The sequence below is a fragment of the Nomascus leucogenys genome, chromosome 6 (assembly GCF_006542625.1).
Source record: "Nomascus leucogenys isolate Asia chromosome 6, Asia_NLE_v1, whole genome shotgun sequence".
Classification (NCBI taxonomy): Eukaryota; Metazoa; Chordata; class Mammalia; order Primates; family Hylobatidae; genus Nomascus; species Nomascus leucogenys.
In genome coordinates, this window is record NC_044386.1 from 88609944 (window position 1) to 88632419 (window position 22476).

General features: G+C 38.4%; 1 protein-coding gene across 8 annotated transcripts in view; it reads left to right on the forward strand.

The window, feature by feature from the left end:
* Positions 1-22476, forward strand: part of GLCE (glucuronic acid epimerase) — a 126884-nt gene that overhangs the window by 98912 nt on the left and 5496 nt on the right. For all 8 annotated transcript variants that reach the window (XM_030814657.1, XM_030814659.1, XM_030814656.1 and 5 more), the window contains 2 exons: positions 5252-5850; positions 16706-16951. In XM_030814657.1, the coding sequence (XP_030670517.1) occupies positions 5252-5850; positions 16706-16951 (845 nt within the window). The remainder of the gene's footprint in view (positions 1-5251; positions 5851-16705; positions 16952-22476) is intronic.

The following is a 22476-nucleotide window of genomic DNA, read 5'->3' on the forward strand; positions in this document are numbered from 1 at the left end:
AATACAGTGGCTCTTCACAGGCGCAATCCCACTACTGATCATCACACTCCATTTCCAGCCGGGGCTGGTTCATCCCTCCTTAGGCAACTTGGTGGTTCTCTACTCCCGGGAGGTCATCATACTGATGGCAAACTTAATGTGGACACCCAATCGGCATAGCACCCTATAGCCCAGAACTCCTGGGCTCAAGTGATCCTCCTACCCCAGTCCCAAGTAGCTGGGACTGCAAGCACATGCCATTTTTTATAGTTAAAAAAAAAACAAAACAGTAAGCATGATCATGGAAAATTAGAAAATAAAGACCTATATATGCATTGTTTACTTAAAATAATACTAAATGCACTGTTTTGTAACCTGTTTTTTTCAGTTAACAGTCTTCATTTCAGTATCTTTCCATTTTATCAAGTCCATTGTTGAATTTCCCAGTCTAGGACCAAGTTTCACATCTGGTTGTTATGCCCCTAAGTCTCTTAAAACACACACACACACACAAAACAGCCACCTCTTTTTTTCTTTTCATATCACTAATTGAGTTGAGGAGACAGGACCAGCTGTCCTGCAGGATGTCTCACCTTCCAGAAATGTCTGGTTGCTTCCTCCTTTAACTTGTTCCTCTATCCCTTGTATTTCCTGTTAACCAGAGATTAAATTTTATGTCCTGAGAGATCCAAGTGAAACATTTTGGGCTGGAATATATGATAAGTGATATATTTCTTATTATGACTTATCAGGAGACAGCTTCTGGATGGGTCACAATTAAGGAGACTAAAGTTGACCACTGAATTAGGGTATGACTGTCTGATCCTTTCACTGTCAAGTTTAATCTTTTTCTTCTTTCAACTAGAAAATAATGTATTTGGTGTTACTTTGCACAGTATGAATCTCTAGGTCATGGCAAACATATACCTGCATTTAACACTTGCCTGAATCTGTAATATCATGAGGGATTACATAATGCTAACTTTCTGATTTTTTTAAAAAATTTACTTACTATTATTAGATAGCCTTTTGTACAACAGAGTATTTTATTTACTAGGGTTATTGATTTGTTCTGAAATATGGTTGCTCCTACAAAGACCAGTAAATAATTTTTTTCACTCAGTTGCCAATTTTTGTCAGCTCAGATGATTAGGTCAGTTTTTTGCTGGCTTTCTCCTTTTTAAATATTATTGCAGATTCATGGATTTTTATTGCTTCGTTGTGTTTCAGTCTACTTCAGTCATAATTCTTACAAATTTGACTAATAGGGAAGAGGATCTTTTAGACTGATTCCTGTGTCATTTTGCCATGATGTTATATATTTATGGAAATGTTTAAACAAAAGTATATAGTGAGTGGTATACTGAACTTCCAATATATCTATCACTCTCAGTTTTAGCAATTAGCAATAATTTTCTAATTTTATCCATCTCCTGCTGCTTTTTTGACACCCTTGATTTTTATCTCATTGGTCGTCGAAAGTTTGTTTTCTGGTGTGGCAAGGTGTCCCATCCCTAGACCTGGAATTACTCATTTCTTTAAGAAGCCCTGATTGTCTTTAGTAACGAATGACATCAGACAATAAAACCTGAACATAAGGATTATTGGAAGTTTTTAAATTTGATTTTTCTTTACTTTCCCATCGTGTGCTTCAACATATTGGTAGCTGTGTTAGTCTGTTCTTGCATTGCTGTAAAGGAATACCTGAGACTGGGTAATTTATTTTTTTAAAAAAAGAGGCTTAAAATTGGCTCACAATTCTGCAGGCTATACAAACATGGTGCCAGCATCCACTCAGCTTCTGGTGAGGCCTCAGGGAGCTTTTACTCATGGCAGAAGGCAGAACTGGAGCAGGCAGGTCACATGGCCAGGGCAGGAGCCAAGGGAGTGTGGGCAGTACTTTTCAGCAACCAGATCTCACACAAACTCATTCATCATCAAGGGGATGGCGCTAAGCCATTCAAGAGGGATGCACCCCCGTGATCCAAACACCTCCCCCCAGACCCCACCTCCAACACTGAAGATTACATTTCAGCATGAGATTTGGGTGGGGACAAATACCCAAACTATATCAGTAACCTTGTTCCATAAGCAGGGTTACAGGCATTTGAATAGTGGAGGAAGGGCACTTCTCAAAGATAGGATAAAAAGCTTTCTTTATATTTCTATATTAATTGGTCAAAATGTATGGCATAGCTGACAGATTACTCAGCTGTTGACATTTAAGTGTTTTTAATGAAGGATTTAAAAAAAAAAAACATTTAGTGTTATCAGTTTGTCCCCACTACAATATAAGGAAATCCTCAATTTATATGACTTCTAAAGTTTTGTTTGTTACACGTTTTGGTTTCTCATAGTAATAATGCAGATGATGAAATGAATTATTCTCAGTTAATAGGGTTAAAAATGCATTATTGGGTTTCCAGTTCTTAAAATCTGTATTCACCTCCTTTCCCTTCTGATGCCCCACCAAAACAAAATGTCTAAAAATGAGAAATGGAGAAGCCAGTAACAGTAAATAGGAGGACTACCCAAGGATGATAGTTGAACAGATTTCCGGATCTCTAGTTGAGTACCAGTAGGCCCAACTATACCCTCTTCTCCCCTCCTCATACCTCTTTCACCCCTACACTTGAATACAGATAGCTGGCAAGAATCCCAGGCAAACACTAAGCAGATTTTCTTTAGAGAGCATGAGAAAGACGAAGGCTTCTAAAGTGTGTGCTGTGTTCGTGTAACAAAAGAGAAAACACCATCTTCTTTCTGGCATTTGAAAGGTCTGCTGGCTCCCACCCACTCACCCTGTGGGAACACTGCCAGTCAGCTTATGTCCAGCCCACACAGAGCTCCCTCTTTTTATCCCCTCCAGGGGAACAATCTAGCCAAAATCAGACTATCTTCAAAATAACACAGGAAATCTATGTTGGCTAATGAGTCATTCTCCCTTAAATGTGAACGAGTAACCGAAGATCACCAGGCATAGTGGGAAAAACTAATGGCATGAAAGACTAAATAACCAGGAAAATGGCCAGTGGAAAAAGTAAAACTAATAAGAAAGAACTTTATTTTAAAAAAAGAAGAAGAAATCATCTAATATATTCAGAGATCCAAGAAGATACTATATCCATTAAACAAGAATAGGAGGACACAAGTTTTTAGATTGAAAGGGCACACCAAGCGCTGAAATAGAGAATCAAACATGGTACTGTGACACATCTCAAAACTGCAGAATTCCTAGGATAAACAAAGATCCAGAAAGAAATCACACACATAGTAACAATTAAGAGACTGAAATCAAACCCCTTATGAATAACTCTTAATGATTTAAGACAGTAAAGTATTGCCTACAACATTTAGAGAAAAAATAATATGCAACCACGGATTCTACAACCTGCCAAACTATTAATCAAGGGTGAGAGCAGAATACAGTTGTTTTCAGACACTGAAGGGTGCAAAGTTTGCTTTCCATTGGAAGTAAAAGAAATGAATGAATTACACATTCACCATCAACTTCTTGAGAAACGGAAGTTTAGCATTTGATTTTTTTTAAATATATCATTGCTGCCAAAAGGGTTGAGGGGAAAATGAGAAGGGGGGATTAAAAACAATAAAATTAGTTGTTGATTCACACCATACAATAAGTTACAGAGCTCCTGTGGCAAACGGCAGTTAAACTACTCCCTTTTCTCTCAGCAGGCTGAAATGTATCATATGTTATACATGTAACTATCCATAATTTCCCATGTTTCCCAATCATCCCAGCAAAAAGTAACCCAGGACTACTTGCTTTGCAATCACAACAGGCTCATACACTATATGGCCAGAAAAAGCAACAGGATGACATTTTCCTCCCATCAGGACTGGAATGACATGATCTGACTTAAATTTAAGAGCATCATTCTGACTGCTGTATTGAGAATAGACTTGAGGGTGGAGTAGTAGGGTAAGGGTAGAAGGAGAGAGACCAGTTTGAATATCACTGCTGTGTTCCAGGTGAAAGATGACAGTGGTTCTGACATGGTAGTAACAATGTAGTTGGTGAAAAGAGGTCAGATTCTGGGTATAATTTGAAGGTAGAGCCAACAGAATTTCCTGACTTATGGGATATTGAGTGAATAAGAAAGGGTCAAGATTTTTAGTCTGAGCAGTAGGAAGGGTGGAACAGATTGAGGAAAAGATTGGGAGTTAAGTTTTGGATGTTATTTCAGAAATTTATTTGACCTGCAAATAAAGATATATGTATTTGGTTATATGTATCTGCAGCTCTGAAGAAAGGCCTGGCCTGGCGAGAGAATTTGGGGATAGTCAGCCTTGTATTTAAAGGCATGAGGTTGGGTGAGATCAAAGTGAATAGAGTGAATAGAGATAAAGAAGTCAAAAGACTGGGACCCTAAGGTACTCTAACATTTAAGAATTAGGGAGATGAAAAGGAAGATTCAAAGAAGAGAAGAACAGCCAGTGGGATTTTAGGAGAACCAAAAGAGAATGGTGCCCTAGAAACCATGGGAAGAAAATGTTTCAAGAACGAAAGAGCTATTGCCTATTTTATGCTGTTAGGAGGTCAAGTAGGATGAGCACTAAAAATTCATTGTTGGATTTAGCAACATGGATGTTGATGTTTACCTTGAAAAGGTCTACTGTGTTTTTTCAGACAGCTACTAAGGTGTTAGGACATAAACACTTGTACGTAAGTAGTTATTTGGCCCCAACTATTTAATAAATGCTACATGGTGAGCATCCCAAGTTCAGAAATACAAAATACAAAATGCCTCAAAATCAAGAACTTTTTGAGCATCAACGTGTTGCTCTAAAGAAATACTCAGTGAAGCATTTCAGATTTTAGATCTGGGGTGCTGAACTGTTAAGTGTAATGCAGATATTCCCAAATCTGAGAAAAATCCAAAATCCAAAACCCTTCTGGTCCCAAGCATTTTGGGTACAGCATAATCAAACCGTATTAGGTATTTCTTTTGGCCTAGGGGGCATTGTGAAAAGTTACTGAGATACCAAGGGAGCCACAAACTCTTTAAGAAAGTTTGAACATCTCTGCTTTAGAAGCTTGACCTAACTAAGGATTTCACCAAAAGGAGGAAGTACCTCTTACCCTTTTTTGTGCTGAAAAGTTTGAGTTTGCAGTTTTAAATCTGATCCAAAATTGTCCTAATACAGTTGTTCAGCATTTAAAAAAAAAAAAAAAAAGCAAAGAAAACTTTATCCTGTGAAATGCCGGTAGTACATCTTTGCATGATTTTTTTTCTTCTTGCCTCCATAGGTATGGTCTGAATATGCGTTGCTTGGCAGCTCGGGTCAACTATAAGACTTTGATTATTATCTGCGCACTCTTCACTTTGGTCACAGTACTTTTGTGGAATAAGTGTTCCAGTGACAAAGCGATCCAGTTTCCACGGCGTTTGAGTAGTGGCTTCAGAGTGGATGGGTTTGAAAAAAGAGCAGCAGCATCTGAGAGTAACAACTATATGAACCACGTGGCCAAACAACAGTCTGAGGAAGCACTCCCTCAGGAACAGCAGAAAGCACCCCCTGTTGTTGGGGGCTTCAGTAGCAATGTGGGAAGTAAGGTGTTAGGGCTCAAATATGAAGAAATTGACTGTCTCATAAATGATGAACATACAATTAAAGGGAGACGAGAGGGGAACGAAGTCTTTCTTCCATTCACTTGGGTTGAGAAATATTTTGATGTTTATGGAAAGGTGGTTCAGTATGATGGCTATGATCGGTTTGAATTCTCTCATAGCTATTCCAAAGTCTATGCACAGAGAGCCCCCTATCACCCCGATGGTGTGTTTATGTCTTTTGAAGGCTACAATGTGGAAGTCCGAGACAGAGTCAAGTGCATAAGTGGGGTTGAAGGTTGGTATCTGTCTGCTTCACTTGCATTTTTCAAGCATGATTGTGTTGAGGAATAAGAAAATGTTGTTAATTATACATCAAGTACATAGCTTACTGTCAAAAGACCTTTCATCACTCTAATTTGGCAGGGAGGAACAGGTTAAGCCCGAACCTAGGGCAACTTCCTAGGTGCTATGACTTAAGGGCTGCCATAAGACCATACCTGGGCAAATAGAATTATTTTATTAACCTAACTCAGATTCTAAAATTCTCACCAGTAAGGTAAAGGCACTGCTTCTCCAGAATTTTGCATTAAAATGCATAGCTAGAATCCTGTGAGAGATGGGAAAAGGAGAGAGACCATCCAGTGGACCCATCAATGTACCAGTGTGGTCTGGTTACCTAATTAGTCAGGTGTCATCTCTGGAAGGAGGTTTCAAGTCTTCAGAACAAGACAATACGTAGATGCTTTTTCTCTGGACTTTATACTGAACTCCTAGTCTATTACGTTTTTCATTGTCTTTAAAACCTGGGGCAGTAAGAGTTCCTTGTGGATACAATTAATATGCTTTGGAATTTGCTTTTCAAACCAGAAAGTCAAATTGAATTTGACTTTAAAGTATATCACTTAAACAGAGGAAAGAGCTTAATGTGTTTTGAGATTTATTGGTTTGGGTTTTACTTTCCTCATTTTGTTATAAAGTGATTTTAAGATCTTAATATTTTAAAATCTGTATTGAAACAAGCTTTTAACTAACTAAGTATGTATTTTTTGCTCCGGAAAGAAGTTTGTGCTCACTTGGTGACCATGTGGATATTTTCAGACTCCCACAGACCGAAGGATTATAGCCCACCCATGTCTGTGAAGTTAATGGTGTGTTTATTCATCAAGTTGGAAATTGGAATTTACGTATCTGATGCAGGAGTTTTTTCATTTGTTTTTACTGCTTAGATAAATTTTTTATAATATCTTTTTCTCTTATTTTGAGACAGAATCTCACTCTGTCACCCAGGCCTGGAGTGCAGTGACACTGTCATGGCTCACTGCAGTCTCAATCTCCCAGGCTCAAGTGATCCTCCCACCTCAGCCTCCCAAGTAGCTGGGACGATAGGCATGTTCCACCATGCCCAACTAATTTTTTAAAATTTATTTTTTGTAAAAACAGTGTCTCACTTTGTTGTCCAGGCTTGTCTGAAACTCCCGGACTCAAGCAGTCCTCCCGCCTTAGCCTCCCAAAGTGCTGGAATTACAGACATGAGGCACAGTGCCTGGCCAATATCCTTACCAAATGTTTAGAAGAGAGAATCGACCAGATTCACCTATACTCTTACCACCTCAATATAATTATTATTATTTTTATATATTCTCTGGAGGCCTTTGTACTTAGACATATGTTTTAGCATAATCGTAATGATGTTTACTATACAGTGATTCAGGAGAGTAATAGATATTTCAAAGATATTCAGAGTCAAACCTTTTTTTCAGCAATTTTTTAAATGCATGAAATTAATAGGTGCCTAAATTCTAAAATAAAAAAGTAAGAAGTACCCATAACCACTATTAATATTTTGACTTTTTTCCCCAATCTTTTTTTGTTGTAGAAATATATTTTTTATTTTATTTTATGTTATTTTATTTTATTTTATTTTTAACTTTTAAGTTCAGGGGTACATGTGCAGATTTGTTATATAGGTAACCTCATGTCATGGAGATTTGTTTTACGGATTATTTTGTCACCCAGGTATTAAGCCTAGGACCCATCAGTTATTTTTCTGATCCTCGCCTGCTGCCTACCCTCCACCCTCCAGCAGGCCCCAGTGTGTGTTGTTCCCCTCTATGTGTCCATATGTTTTCATCATTTGGCTCCCACTTAGAAGTGAGAACATGCAGTATTTGGTTTTCTGTTCCTGCGTTGGTTTGCTAAGGATAATGGCCTTAGCTCCATCCATATTTCTAAAAAGAACATGATCTCTTTCTTTTTTATGGCTGCGGTAGAAATGCATCTTTAAAAAAAAATTCAGGGGGGTGGAGCCAAGATGGCCGAATAGGAAAAGCTCCGGTCTACAGCTCCCAGCATGAGCGATGCAGAAGACGGGTGATTTCTGCATTTCCATCTGAGGTACCAGGTTCATCTCACTAGGGAGTGCCAGACAGTGGGCGCAGGACTGTGGGTGCAGCGCACTGTGCACGAGCCGAAGCAGGGCTAGGCATTGCCTCACTCGGGAAGCACAAGGGGTCAGGGAGTTCCTTTTCCTAGTCAAAGACAGGGGTGACAGACGGCACCTGGAAAATCGGGTCACTCCCACCCTAATACTGTGCTTTTCCGACGGGCTTAAAAAACGGCACACCAGGAGATTATATCCCGCATCTTGCTTGGAGGGTCCTGCGCCCACAGAGTCTCACTGATTGCTAGCACAGCAGTCTGAGATTAAATTGCAAGGCGGCAGCGAGGCTGGGGGAGGGGCATCCGCCATTGCCCAGGCTTGATTAGGTAAACAAAGCAGCTGGGAAGCTCAAACTGGGTGGAGCCCATCACAGCTCAAGGAGGCCTGCCTGCATCTGTAGGCTCCACCTCTGGGGACAGGGCACAGACAAACAAAAAGACAGCAGTAACCTCTGCAGACTTAAATGTCCCTGTGTGACAGCTTTGAAGAGAGTAGTGGTTCTCCCAGCACGCAGCTGGAGATCTGAGAACAGGCAGACTGCCTCATCAAGTGGGTCCCTGACCCCTGAGCAGCCTAATTGGGAGGCACCCCCCAGTAGGGGCAGACTGACACCTCACACGACCGGGTACTCCTCTGAGACAAAACTTCCAGAGGAACAATCAGACAGCAGCATTCGTGGTTCACGAAAATCTGCTGTTCTGCAGCCACTGCAGCTGACACCCAGGCAAACAGGGTCTGGAGTAGACCTCTAGCAAACTCCAACAGACCTGCAGCTGAGGGTCCTGTCTATTAGAAGGAAAACTAACAAACAGAAAGGACATCCACACCAAAAACCCATCTGTACATCACCATCATCAAAGACCAAAAGTAGATAAAACCACAAAGATGGGGAAAAAACAGAGCAGAAAAACTGGAAACTCTAAAAAGCAGAGCGCCTCTCCTCCTCCAAAGGAATGCAGTTCCTCACCAGCAACGGAACAAAGCTGGACGGAGAATGACTTTGACGAGAGAAGAAGGCTTCAGACGGTCAAACTACTCCGAGTTACAGGAGGAAATTCAAGCCAAAGGCAAAGAAGTTAAAAACTTTGAAAAAGAATTAGACGAATGTATAACTAGGATAACCAATACAGAGAAGTGCTTGAAGGAGCTGATGGAGCTGAAAGCCAAGGCTCGAGAACTACATGAGAATACAGAAGCCTCAGGAGCCGATGCAATCAACTGGAAGAAAGGGTATCAGCGATGGAAGATGAAATGAATGAAATGAAGCGAGAAGAGAAGTCTAGAGAAAAAACAATAAAAAGAAATGAACAAAGCCTCCAAGAAATATGGGACTATGTGAAAAGACCAAATCTACGTCTGACTGGTGTACCTGAAAGTGACAGGGAGAATGGAACCAAGTTGGAAAACACTCTGCAGGATATTATCCAGGAGAACTTCCCCAATCTAGCAAGGCAGGCCAACATTCAGATTCAGGAAATACAGAGAACGCCACAAAGATACTCCTCGAGAAGAGCAACTCCAAGACACATAATTGTCAGATTCACCAAAGTTGAAACGAAGGAAAAAATGTTAAGAGCAGCCAGAGAGAAAGGTCGGGTTACCCACAAAGGGAAGCCCATCAGACTAACAGTGGATCTCTCGGCAGAAACTCTACAAGCCAGAAGAGAGTGGGGGCCAATATTCAACATTCTTAAAGAAAAGAATTTTCAACCCAGAATTTCATATCCAACCAAACTAAGCTTCATAAGTGAAGGAGAAATAAAATACTTTACAGACAAGCAAATGCTGAGAGATTTTGTCACCACCAGGCCTGCCCTAAAAGAGCTCCTGAAGGAAGCACTAAACATGGAAAGGAACAACCGGTACCAGCCACTGCAAAATCATGCCAAATTGTAAAGACCATCGAGGCTAGGAAGAAACTGCATCAACTAACGAGCAAAATAACCAGCTAACATCATAATGACAGGATCAGATTCACACATAACAATATTAACTTTAAATGTAAATGGGCTAAATGCTCAAATTAAAAGACACAGACTGGCAAATTGGATAAAGAGTCAAGACCCATCAGTGTGCTGTATTCAGGAAACCCATCTCACCTGCAGAGACACACATAGGCTCAAAATAAAAGGATGGAGGAAGATCTACCAAGCAAATGGAAAACAAAAAAAAGCAGAAGTTGGCAATCCTAGTCTCTGATAAAACAGACTTTAAACCAACAAAGATCAAAAGAGACAAAGAAGGCCATTACATAATGGTAAAGGGATCAATTCAACAAGAAGAGCTAACTATCCTAAATATATATGCACCCAATACAGGAGCACCCAGATTCATAAAGCAAGTCCTGAGTGACCTACAAAGAGACTTAGACTCCCACACAATAATAATGGGAGACTTTTAACACCCCACTGTCAACATTAGACAGATCAATGAGACAGTTAACAAGGATACCCAGGAATTGAACTCAGCTCTGCACCAAGTGGACCTAATAGACATCTACAGAACTCTCCACCCCAAATCAACAGAATATACGTTCTTTTCAGCACCACACCACACCTATTCCAAAATTGACCACAGAGTTGGAAGTAAAGCTCTCCTCAGCAAATGTAAAAGAACAGAAATTATAACAAACTGTGTCTCAGACCACAGTGCAATCAAACTAGAACTCAGGATTAAGAAACTCACTCAAAACTGCACAACTACATGGAAACTGAACAACCTGCTCCTGAATGACTACTGGGTATATAACGAAATGAAGGCAGAAATAAAGATGTTCTTTGAAACCAACGAGAACAAAGACACAACATACCAGAATCTCTGGGACGCATTCAAAGCAGTGTGTAGAGGGAAATTTATAGCACTAAATGCCCACAAGAGAAAGCGGGAAAGATCCAAAATTGACACCCTAACATCACAATTAAGAGAACTAGAAAAGCAAGAGCAAACACATTCAAAAGCTAGCAGAAGGCAAGAAATAACTAAAATCAGAGCAGAACTGAAGGAAATAGAGACACAGAAAACCCTTCAAAAAATTAATGAATCCAGGACCTGGTTTTTTGAAAAGATCAACAAAATTGATAGACCACTAGAAAGACTAATGAAGAAAAGAGAGAAGAATCAGATAGATGCAATAAAAAATGATAAAGGGGATATCACCACCGATCCCACAGAAATACAAACTACCATCAGAGAATACTACAAACACCTCTATGCAAATAAACTAGAAAATCTAGAAGAAATGGATAAATTCCTGGACACATACACCCTCCCAAGACTAAACCAGGAAGAAGTTGAATCTCTGAATAGACCAATAACAGGCTCTGAAATTGTGGCAATAATCAATAGCTTACCAACCAAAAAGAGTCCAGGACCAGATGGATTCACAGCCGAATTCTACCAGAGGTACAAGGAGGAACTGGTACCATTCCTTCTGAAACTATTCCAATCAATAGAAAAAGAGAGAATCCTCCCTAACACATTTTATGAGGCCAGCATCATCCTGATACCAAAGCCAGGCAGAGACACAACCAAAAAAGAGAATTTCAGACCAATATCCTTGATGAACATTGATGCAAAAATCCTCAATAAAATACTGGCAAACCGAATCCAGCAGCACATCAAAAAGCTTATCCACCATGATCAAGTGGGCTTCGTCCCTGGGATGCAAGGCTGGTTCAACATACGCAAATCAATAAATGTAATCCAGCATATAAACAGAACCAAAGACAAAAACCACATGATTATCTCAATAGATGCAGAAAAGGCCTTTGACAAAATTCAACAACCCTTCATGCTAAAAACTCTCAATAAAAGATATTGATGGGTCGTACCTCAAAATGATAGGGGCTATCTATGACAAACCCACAGCCAATATCATACTGAATGGGCAAAAACTGGAAGCATTCCCTTTGAAAACTGGCACAAGACAGGGATGCCCTCTCTCACCACTCCTATTGCACAGTGTTGGAAGTTCTGGCCAGGGCAATTAGGCAGGAGAAGGAAATAAAGGGTATTCAATTAGGAAAAGAGGAAGTCAAATTGTCCCTGTTTGCAGATGACATGATTGTATATCTAGAAAACCAGATTGTCTGAACCCAAAATCTCCTTAAGCTGATGAAGCAACTTCAGCAAAGTCTCAGGATACAAAATCAATGTACAAAAATCACAAGCATTCTTATACACCAATAACAGACAAACAGAGAGCCAAATCATGAGTGAACTACCATTCACAATTGCTTCAAAGAGAATAAAATACCTAGGAATTCAACTTACAAGGGACGTGAAGGACCTCTTCAAGGAGAACTACAAACCACTGCTCAATGAAATAAAAGAGGATATAAACAAATGGAAGAACATTCCATGCTCATGGGTTGGAAGAATCAATATCATGAAAATGGCCATACTGCCCAAGGTAATTTATAGATTCAATGCCATCCCCATCAAGCTACCAATGACTTTCTTCACAGAATTGGAAAAAACTACTTTACAGTTCATATGGAACCAAAAAAGAGCCCGCATCGCCAAGTCAATCCTAACCCAAAAGAACAAAGCTGGAGGCGTCACGCTACCTGACTTCAAACTATACTACAAGGCTACAGTAACCAAAACAGCATGGTACTGGTACCAAAACAAAGATATAGATCAATGGAACAGAACAGAGCCCTCATAAATAATGCTGCTTATCTACAACTATCTGATCTTTGACAAACCTGACAAAAACAAGCAATGGGGAAAGGATTCCCTATTTAATAAATGGTGCTGGGAAAACTGGCTAGCCATATGTAGAAAGCTGAAACTGGATCCCTTCCTTACACCTTATACAAAAATTAATTCAAGATGGATTAAAGACTTACATGTTAGACCTAAAACCATAAAAACCCTAGAAGAAAACCTAGGCATTACCATTCAGGACATAGCCGTGGGCAAGGACTTCATGTCTAAAACACCAAAAGCAATGGCAACAAAAGTCAAAATTGACGAATGGGATCTAATTAAACTAAAGAGCTTCTGCACAGCAAAAGAAACTACCATCAGAGTGAACAAGCAACCTACAAAATAGGAGAAAATTTTCGCAACGTACTCATCTGACAAAGGGCTAATATCCAGAATCTACAATGAACTCAAACAAATTTACAAGAAAAAAACAACGCCATCAAAAAGTGGGCAAAGGACATGAACAGACACTTCTCAAAAGAGGACATTTATGCAGCCAAAAAACACATGGAAAAATGCTCATCATCACTGGCCATCAGAGAAATGCAAATCAAAACCACAATGAGATACCATCTCACACCAGTTAGAATGGCCATCATTAAAAAGTCAGGAAACAACAGGTGCTGGAGAGGATGTGGAGAAATAGGAACACTTTTACACTGTTGGTGGGGCTGTAAACTAGTTCAACCATTGTGGAAGTCAGTGTGGCGATTCCTCAGGGATCTAGAACTAGAAATACCATTTGACCCAGCCATCCCATTACTGGGTATATACCCAAAGGACTATAAATCATGCTGCTATAAAGACACATGCACACATATGTTTATTGTGGCACCATTCACAATAGCAAAGACTGGGAACCAACCCAAATGTCCAACAACGATAGACTGGATTAAGAAAATGTGGCACATATACACCATGGAATACTATGCAGCCATAAAAAATGATGAGTTTGTGTCCTTTGTAGGGACATGGATGAAACTGGAAATCATCATTCTCAGTAAACTATCGCAAGGACAAAAAACCAAACACCGCATGTTCTCACTCATAGGTGGGAATTGAACAATGAGAACACATGGACACAGGAAGGGGAACATCACACTCCGGGGACTGTTGTGGGGTGGGGGGAGGGGGGAGGGATAGCATTAGGAGATACACCTAATGCTAAATGACGAGTTAATGGGTGCAGCACACCAACACGGCACATGGATACATATGTAACAAACCTGCACATTGTGCACATGTACCCTAAAACTTAAAGTACAATAATAAAAAAAAAATTCAGATCATACTGTATGGTCAATTTTTATTCTGATGTTTTCTACTTAACATGTTTTGACTATTTCCCCTCACTGAATATTTATTGAACATTTTAATAACTAATATTTGTAGTAAGGACATGCCATGATATATGTAATGTATGAGACCCTTCTCTTTAGTTGTACAGTTAAGTCATTTCCAGGTTTTTTATGTTTTTTAATTAATGTTTTATATTTAATTTTTGTGGGTACATAGTAAGTGTATGTATTTATGGGGTATATTAGGTATTTTGATACAGGCATGCAATGTATAATAATCATCACATCAGGGTTAATGGTGTATCCATCACCTCAAACATTTATCCTTTCTTTGTGTTACAAACAATCCAGTAATATTCTTTTTAGTTATTTTTAAATGTATAATAAATTAAGATCGAGTGAATAAAATCTGGTATTCAGTAGCACAAAAGGTGACTAACTACATTTCCATTTTTTTTGCTATTATAAATGGTACAGATTTTCATTGTTAATCTTTACTTGCTATTTTAATTTTATTCTCATTGTAGTGTATTCCTATTCTGAGAATATAATTAACTGCCATGTCAAATAACCTGCCAAACCTTTGCACTGTTTTGCCAGCTGTTTTCCAGAAAGGTGGAACTTGCTCATGCTTCCAGCAGCAGAGTATGAGGGTGCCGTTGTCACCCAACTCTTGCCATCATGGAACGTTGTTTTTTTGTCTGTTGGTTACAGAGGGATATTATAATTTTCTCTCTTTAACAGCTAGTGAGATCAGGTATCTTTTTCTTATGCTTTTTGCAGTATTTTCATTTTCTTTACCCCTTTTTCGAATGTGATAAGTGGAGTTTTTTAAAAATGTATTTGTGTGAACTTACGTAGTAAGGGTAGCAGTACTCACATTTGTTAAAGATATTTCTTCATTTTGGTTGTCTTTTCATTTTACATATGATTTGTTGGTTGTAGAAGTTTTTAGTTCCATTTATTAAACTTAGGACGGGGTTTTTTGGATCTTTGTACCTCTTCTTTTTATGCTTAGAAAGGCACTTGCCACACCACATTATGATCAGCTTTTCACTTTTAGTTTCTCTGATAGTTTTATGGTTTCATTTTTTTACATTTAACTTTTTTAGTCCTGCTAAATTGATTTATATTTTGGCAAATGGTACAAGGTCACAGCCTAATTTTAAATGTTTTTCCCCAATATGTATTGAATCATCTCTTTTCCCACTGAGTCTGGTGGAATATTCGTCATTATACTAAATTCTTAGGAGTACTAGAATGTGTTTCTGGACTGCTACTTGGTTTCATTGATCAGTCTCAGTTCTTACACCAGTTGCACATTATTGTAGTCACCACTGATGTTTAATGAGGTTGTATAAACCACCTTTTATTAATTGATGATAATTCTATTTGAATTACAGAGGGGATACCCCTTTTGGAGGAAAGGTACAAATGTTAAAAAGCTTATCTGTAGCCTACCTAATTCCTTAAACATTGTTTTGAATCTACAACAAAACACATAAAATTTTGTAGATTCCCAGTCTCTGCTGTGCTCATCAGATTCTTATTAATTTTAGAACTACAGATAGTAGTTTGTCTCTCAATACATACATGATTCAGCAATACAACATTATGTAAATGTAGGATTTGTAGCTCCTAAGTAGTAAATTACTAAGATAAACACTAATACCAAACATTTAAAAGTTGTACTTAGAACTTTACAAAAGGTAATCCATTAATGAATTATTTCAAGAATCTGTGGTAAAATATACAAACTAAATTCATGTTTTAAAAAACAGTTCTTATTCTTAAGAATTACATTTTAACAGGAAAGATATGAAAAAGAATTTCAAGCTGTGTTTATATTTTAAATTGCCAAGTCACAACTGGCTTTTTTATTGTTGTTGTTGAGTCAGAGTCTTGCTCCATCATCCAGGCTGGAGGGCAGTGGCGCCATCTCGGCTCACTGCAACCCCCGCCTCCTGGGTTCAAGCGATTCTCCTGTCTCAGCCTCCCAAATAGCTGGGATTACAAGCACCTGCCAGCACCCCCAGCTAACTTTTTGTATGTTAGTAGAGACAGGGTTTCACCGTGTTGCCCAGGCTGGTCTCAAACTCCTGAGCTCAGGCAATCCACCGACCTTGGCCTCCCAAAGTGCTAGGATTACAGGCATGAGCCACCGTGCCTGGCCACAACTGGCCTTTTAAGCAAATACATTAACCATCAGATGACATACCTAATTAGTAGACCACACTTTGACATTGGAGGGAAAGATGAGTATGTAGTAACTTGATTGTTAAGTATAAATGTTTAAGAAAATTTCAGGATTAATATAGAAAATAGAACTGTGGTGACATTAACAATATGCATCTAAATTGTGCAGAATTTGAATGTATGAAACAGGATTATGAAACATGACATCTGTAGCCATGAGCAAAAATAACACACATAAAAAGCCAGTCCTTAAAAGGTAATTTATAGCGTTGTACTATTTGTTAACAAATAATGAGAGTGAAAGAATACTTAATTTTTGTTTTTCACATCTGGTTAATTTGGTGTACTAGATCTGGTCATTATGAGAGCAGTATTATAAGGAAGCCGACAACTTCCTGATAACCCTGTAAGATTCCCCAGCAGTAAATCAGTGAGGAATGGTATTAGGAGTAGGCTTGTAAATGTCTGGATATGATTAGTCATTTTGTTTCTCTATTTTATAGGTGTGCCATTATCTACACAATGGGGACCTCAAGGCTATTTCTATCCAATCCAGATTGCACAGTATGGGTTAAGTCATTACAGCAAGAATCTAACTGAGAAACCTCCTCACGTAGAGGTATATGAAACAGCAGAAGACAGAGACAAAAACAACAAGCCTAATGACTGGACTGTGCCAAAGGGCTGCTTTATGGCTAATGTGGCTGATAAGTCTAGATTCACCAATGTCAAACAGTTTATTGCACCAGGTAAGTTATGTATTATATGTGCCTGCTAATTTTATGTTGATTTATGGGACCCTGATATTCCCTTAAAATTTTAATATGGTTTAAAAAAACACATAAGCAGACCCTTTATATTAGATATATAAAGTAACAAATGGTGTCACCCCAATGAAATCTCTAAAAAAGATACAGCTAAAAAGTCAAGGTTATAAAAGGAATATTTACTATGTAAAGAGCCAAGCCATAGATTGAATGGTAAGGTCCAGGTTACTGCATAATGTGTACCTGCCTCCAGGGGTCTATATCGGATAGGAATGAAGTTCCTCCATTTAATATTTCAGTACAGTATAGTTTAATTTTTAAACTTTTGCAGTAAATAGAATGGTTTAAGGAGACAGCCATCCTTTCCTTTGCCTATTTTTTGCCAATAGCTTTTAATTTTTTCAGGATAATGTAGCATTACCAAAGAGGCCTGTTTCCCATATTGGATTTTGTTAATGTAGTAGATTATCTCAAACTTCATGTAAAGTCATTTTCATTAATAAAATAATTTACAAAATCAAATTAACTTTATGTAACATTTCCCCTTTTACTAAGACAGTCTCATTAATTAGAATGTAATGCATTTTCCTGCACTAATCAATATCAATGAGAATTAATGAGTCCATTACTTAAGAAGACAATGAAATAATTTTAGTTAGCACCTCAGGTTTAATTCTCTATGGGGGAATGTTGTCAAGTACAGAACTTGTTCCACCCTCCCACCAATCTTGCAGTTGGTAAATAAAAAGAGAGCAAGGGTTATAAGACCTCTTCTGTATTCTCTCCTTGTTCTTCATTGATGACGGTGTGATTTACAGACCCCGAAAGCCACAATACAATCCTACTCATTCTAGATAGCCTTAAGTAATGAATTTATGAGTACTGAATGCAGTGCAAATAAGAGATGACCTTTAATTTTTATTCTGTCACCAGAACTCCTTTTCTCCCATGGCATTCTGTGATATTCTGGTACACAGAGCATCTTTGCTTATTGTAAACAACAAGTTTGGCTGAGTGAGAAAGTACAACTAAATGTTTAAGAATATTTAGCTTGTGATACCTAAGAGGTTATTGCAACAGGAAATGATTAGACTATGCAAAAGAACTTTTGGGTGCACTCAAGAAACTTATTTTTGCACTAGTTAATAATGGTTGTCTGGATTAGGGTGGAATCAGCAGCCCTCACCTTGATCTCCTTGAGTGTTTGGAAGGTTTTCTAGGACAGTCTTTTGAACTCTGTCCTATTTAGAGCAACAGATTTCATTGTGTACTTTTGGGTGCTCTGAGTAATACAAAAGATAGGTCCCCACATCTTAAGTGAGGGATCCTCACCTTAGCCCCTCATTCTGTAGCCAGTAGCTGGAGATAAAACTACTTCCTAAGATGGTTTTAAGCATATAGAGGAAAGAACTCTGTGTCTTAACAGCCACTCTGAGAGTGGGACACAGCTGTTCTAAGTTGGAACTCCCTGTTGGTGGAAGCGTGCTAGTTGGGAATGGAATTCTCTGTGTGCGTGTACAGGTTGAGTATCCCTTATCTGAAATGCTTGGGACTAGAAATGTTTCACATTTTGGAATATTTACATATACATAAATATCCTGCAGATGGGACTCAAGTCTAAACACAAAATTCTTTTATATTTCATATGCTATACACATAGCCCGAGGGTAACTTCTTATAATATTTTTAATAATATATGCGACCCATCATGAGGGAAGATGTGGAATTTTCCACTTGTGGCATCATGTTAGCACTCAGAAAGTTTTGGATTTGGGAGCATTTCAGTTTTCGGATTTTTGAACTAAGGTTGCTGCATCTCCAGTTGCACTCCAGCCTGGGCGACAGAGCGAGACTCCGTCTCAAAAAAAAAAAAAAAAAAAAGAGTATGAGAGAAGGTGAGTTGGAGTTACATGGGAGTTATTGCTCAGAACAGAGCAGAAGGGAATCAAAGAGGTGAGACTATTTTATTGAAGCATAGGTATGAGAAATGAGGCTTTTTAGAGGATATAGACCTCATGGGAGATAAATTCAGAGAATCACCATTAAGAGGAAATTGGAATTTGTACATAAAAGCATAGGCCCAAGTGAGGTGAGACCCTGGAGGACCACAAACTGAATGCTGTTGGCCTTTTTTTTTTTTTATTTTTATTTCTTGGCCTTGAATTTTTTTTCTGAAAGGGGATAAAATCAAATATGAGTAAAGAGTCATATAATACGGTTCTGCAGCATATTTTTGTTGTTTTATTTGTTGGATAGTGTTTTATTCCTTTTTCTAATTTTAAAATTGAATGAATTGAAACTTTAGGCCTGTCCTACTCTATTAAATTAAATTAGCTTTCCCTTTCCCCAAGCACTCTTTTCATTTGATTTCCACGACCTCACTTTCTCCTATTTCTGTAGCCATTCTTGCTCATACTTCTTGGGAGCTTCTCTTCTTCTGCCTGATTCTTCTTTCTCTTGGTGTTTCTCAAGATTCTGAGTAGGGCCTCTTCTCCTGCTACACAGTAAATCTGTTGATTAAATGAATGGATTGATAACAGTTTTTGTTGGATGTGAAGCATTGATTTAAAGGCTCTTCTTTTTTTCCCAGCTTTATTGAGGTATAACTGGCAAACGTATACAATGTGATGCTTTGATATACATATATGTTGTGAAATGATTGCCATAATTAAATTGGTTAACACATCCATCACCTCATAGTTTCCTTTCGTAGTATGGTGGTGGTGGTGGTGAGAACATTTAAGAGATATTTTAGCACATTTCAGGCATACAATACAGTATTATAAGCTGTAGTCACCGTGCTGTACATCAGACCCCTAGAACTTATTCATCTTATATCTGAAGTTTGTACCCTTTGATCAGTATCTCCCCATTTTTCCCACCCCCCAGCCTGACAACCACCATTCTGTTTCTGTGAGTTCAGTTGTTTGGGGGTCTACATATAAGTGAGATCATACAGTATCTTTCTCTGACTTGTCACACGTAGCATAATGCCTTCAAGGTTAGTCTATGTTGTCACAAATGGCAGGATTTCCTTCTTTGTTATGGCTAATATTCTATTCTATATGTATGTGTGTATGTATACACACGCACACACACACACACACACATATATATACACCATATTTTCTTTATCTATACTAGACACTTAGGTTGTTCCTGTGCCTTGGCTATTGTGAATAGTGCTGCAAAGAACATGGGAGTGCAGGTATCTTTTTGAGATCATTGATTTCATTTCCTTGGGTTGTATACCAGGAAGTAGGATTGCTGGATCATATGGTAGTTCTATTTTTAATTTTTTGAGGAACCTCCATACTGTTTCCTAATGACTGTGCCAATTTACATTCCCAGCCAAAGTGCACAAGGGTTCCCCTTTCTCCATATCCTCACCAGTACTTCTTATCTCTTCCCTTTTTTATGATAGTCATCCCAACAGGTGTAAGGTAATGATACATCATTGTGGTTTTGCTTTGCATTTATTTCCCTAGTGATTAATGATGTTGAGCACCTTTTTATATACCTTTTGGCCACTCATATATCTTCTTTGAAAAAGTGTCTATTCAGATCATTTGCTTATTTTTTAATCAGATTTTTTTTTGCTATGTGTGTAAGTTCCTGATGGATTTTGGATGTTAAGTGTCTATTCAGATCATTTGCTTATTTTTTAATCAGATTTTTTTTGCTATTTGTATAAGTTCCTGATAGATTTTGGATATTAACCTCTTATCAGATATGTTATCAGATATTCTTATCAGATATTCTTATCAGAATATGTACATATTCTCTCCTATTCTATAGGTTGCTTTTCATTTTGTTGATTGTTTCCCTTGCTGTGCAAAAGCTTTTTAGTTTGATGTAGTCCCACTTGTTTGTCTGTGCCCCTTTTGCTTGTACATTTGATGTCAAATCTAAACAATCATTGATTGCTAAGACCAATGTCAAAAGTATTCTTAAATGTTGATCATCCTTTATTGCCTAAAGTGCATATATATGTGTCACATATGCCAAAAATAAACAGTTATAATAACTCCTGGGAATAACTGGTCAGGAGAGGATGGGTCATGGGTTTCAAACAATAAAAAAAACAAAACTTTCTATTAGATTTGAAGGAGGAATCTTCAGATAGTCTAGTACTTCCAGTAGAGCTCAGAACCTTACCTGGCACATGGCCAAACTGGTTGCCACCATCCCATTTGCTCCCATTCAGATCCTCCTGAATGATGCCGGGAGGTTATTTAACCTCCTCTGTATGTCTATAAAATGAGAATTAAAAGATTTGTAAGATTTTGGTTAATTTAAATTGAGGATTGTGACTTCTGTCACTTCTCCTAGATGACTCAGTAACCCCCTCTGCTGGTGTTAAGGTCTTAGGGAAATTAATACATTGGCTTTTTAAAAGGTTACATCCCTTGACATCGTTCATTACTGAGTTCTTTGGACTGGTTTGTCATATGAAGACATAAGGAGACTGATTAAACCATGTCATTTCATTAAATTTGTGTAAATAAAATTGAAATTCTGGGAGGAAATGGGTACTCTTCCAGCTTCCGAAATTCTGGGAGGAAATAGGTACTTTTCCAGCTTCCTCACACTTGGACTTCTAAAGATGGGTCATTGTTATCCAGTTTGGCCAGAATAGATGTCATAGTTAATAATCCCGTCTGATGAGAATGAAAAAATAAGTAGCACTCAAGATAGTGTGCTCCACTGAATATAATTTAATCTTGAGTGGTTCATAAGTCAATTCAGAATCCTGCAATGTTTCAGGGATGTTGTCCTGAACTTCAGATCCCATTTTACTATAGATGCAGAAAAATACTAGTTAAGAGAGAGAGTACATGTTGACATTTTGCCAGATAAAATGGATTTTTTACTGTATTAGAAGTTTACTTCTGAAATCAGTTTTTCTATTAAGTTACTCAGAGCATTGTTTGATGCATAAGTCTATGAGGATGTTCTCATTCTTGATACAACTTTCAGAATTGTCTGTTCCATCCAATGAAGTAATTAAGAGCCTTGGACAAATATAACCATACTGCTAGAGTCCAGTGTTGCAAGAGTTAAATGATAACATAGTGACACCCTCCAAGTATACACTATCATCAGTTTCACATTTCTTTTTCCCTTTCTTTTTTTTTTTTAAGAGACAGAGTCTCATTCTGTCACCCAGAACAAGAGTGGTGTGATCATAGCTCACTTCAGCCTCAAACTCCTGGGCTCAAGCAATCCTCCCACCTTAGCCTCCCAAGTACCTAGGACAACACATGCCACTGCACTTGGCTATTGTATTGTATTTTTTGTAGAGTTAGGGTCTCGCTTTCTTGCCCAGACTGGTCTCCAGCTCCTCGCTTCAAGCAGTCCTCCTGCCTTGGCCTCCCAAACTGCTGAGTGTGACCAGTTGTGCCTGGCCCAGTTCACATTTCTGATCTTTGCTCCTGGTGACACACTAAAGATTTTTTCAAGGATTCTGCAAAGCAGAGATCTGCTTCTATGGCTGTGTCTAAGAG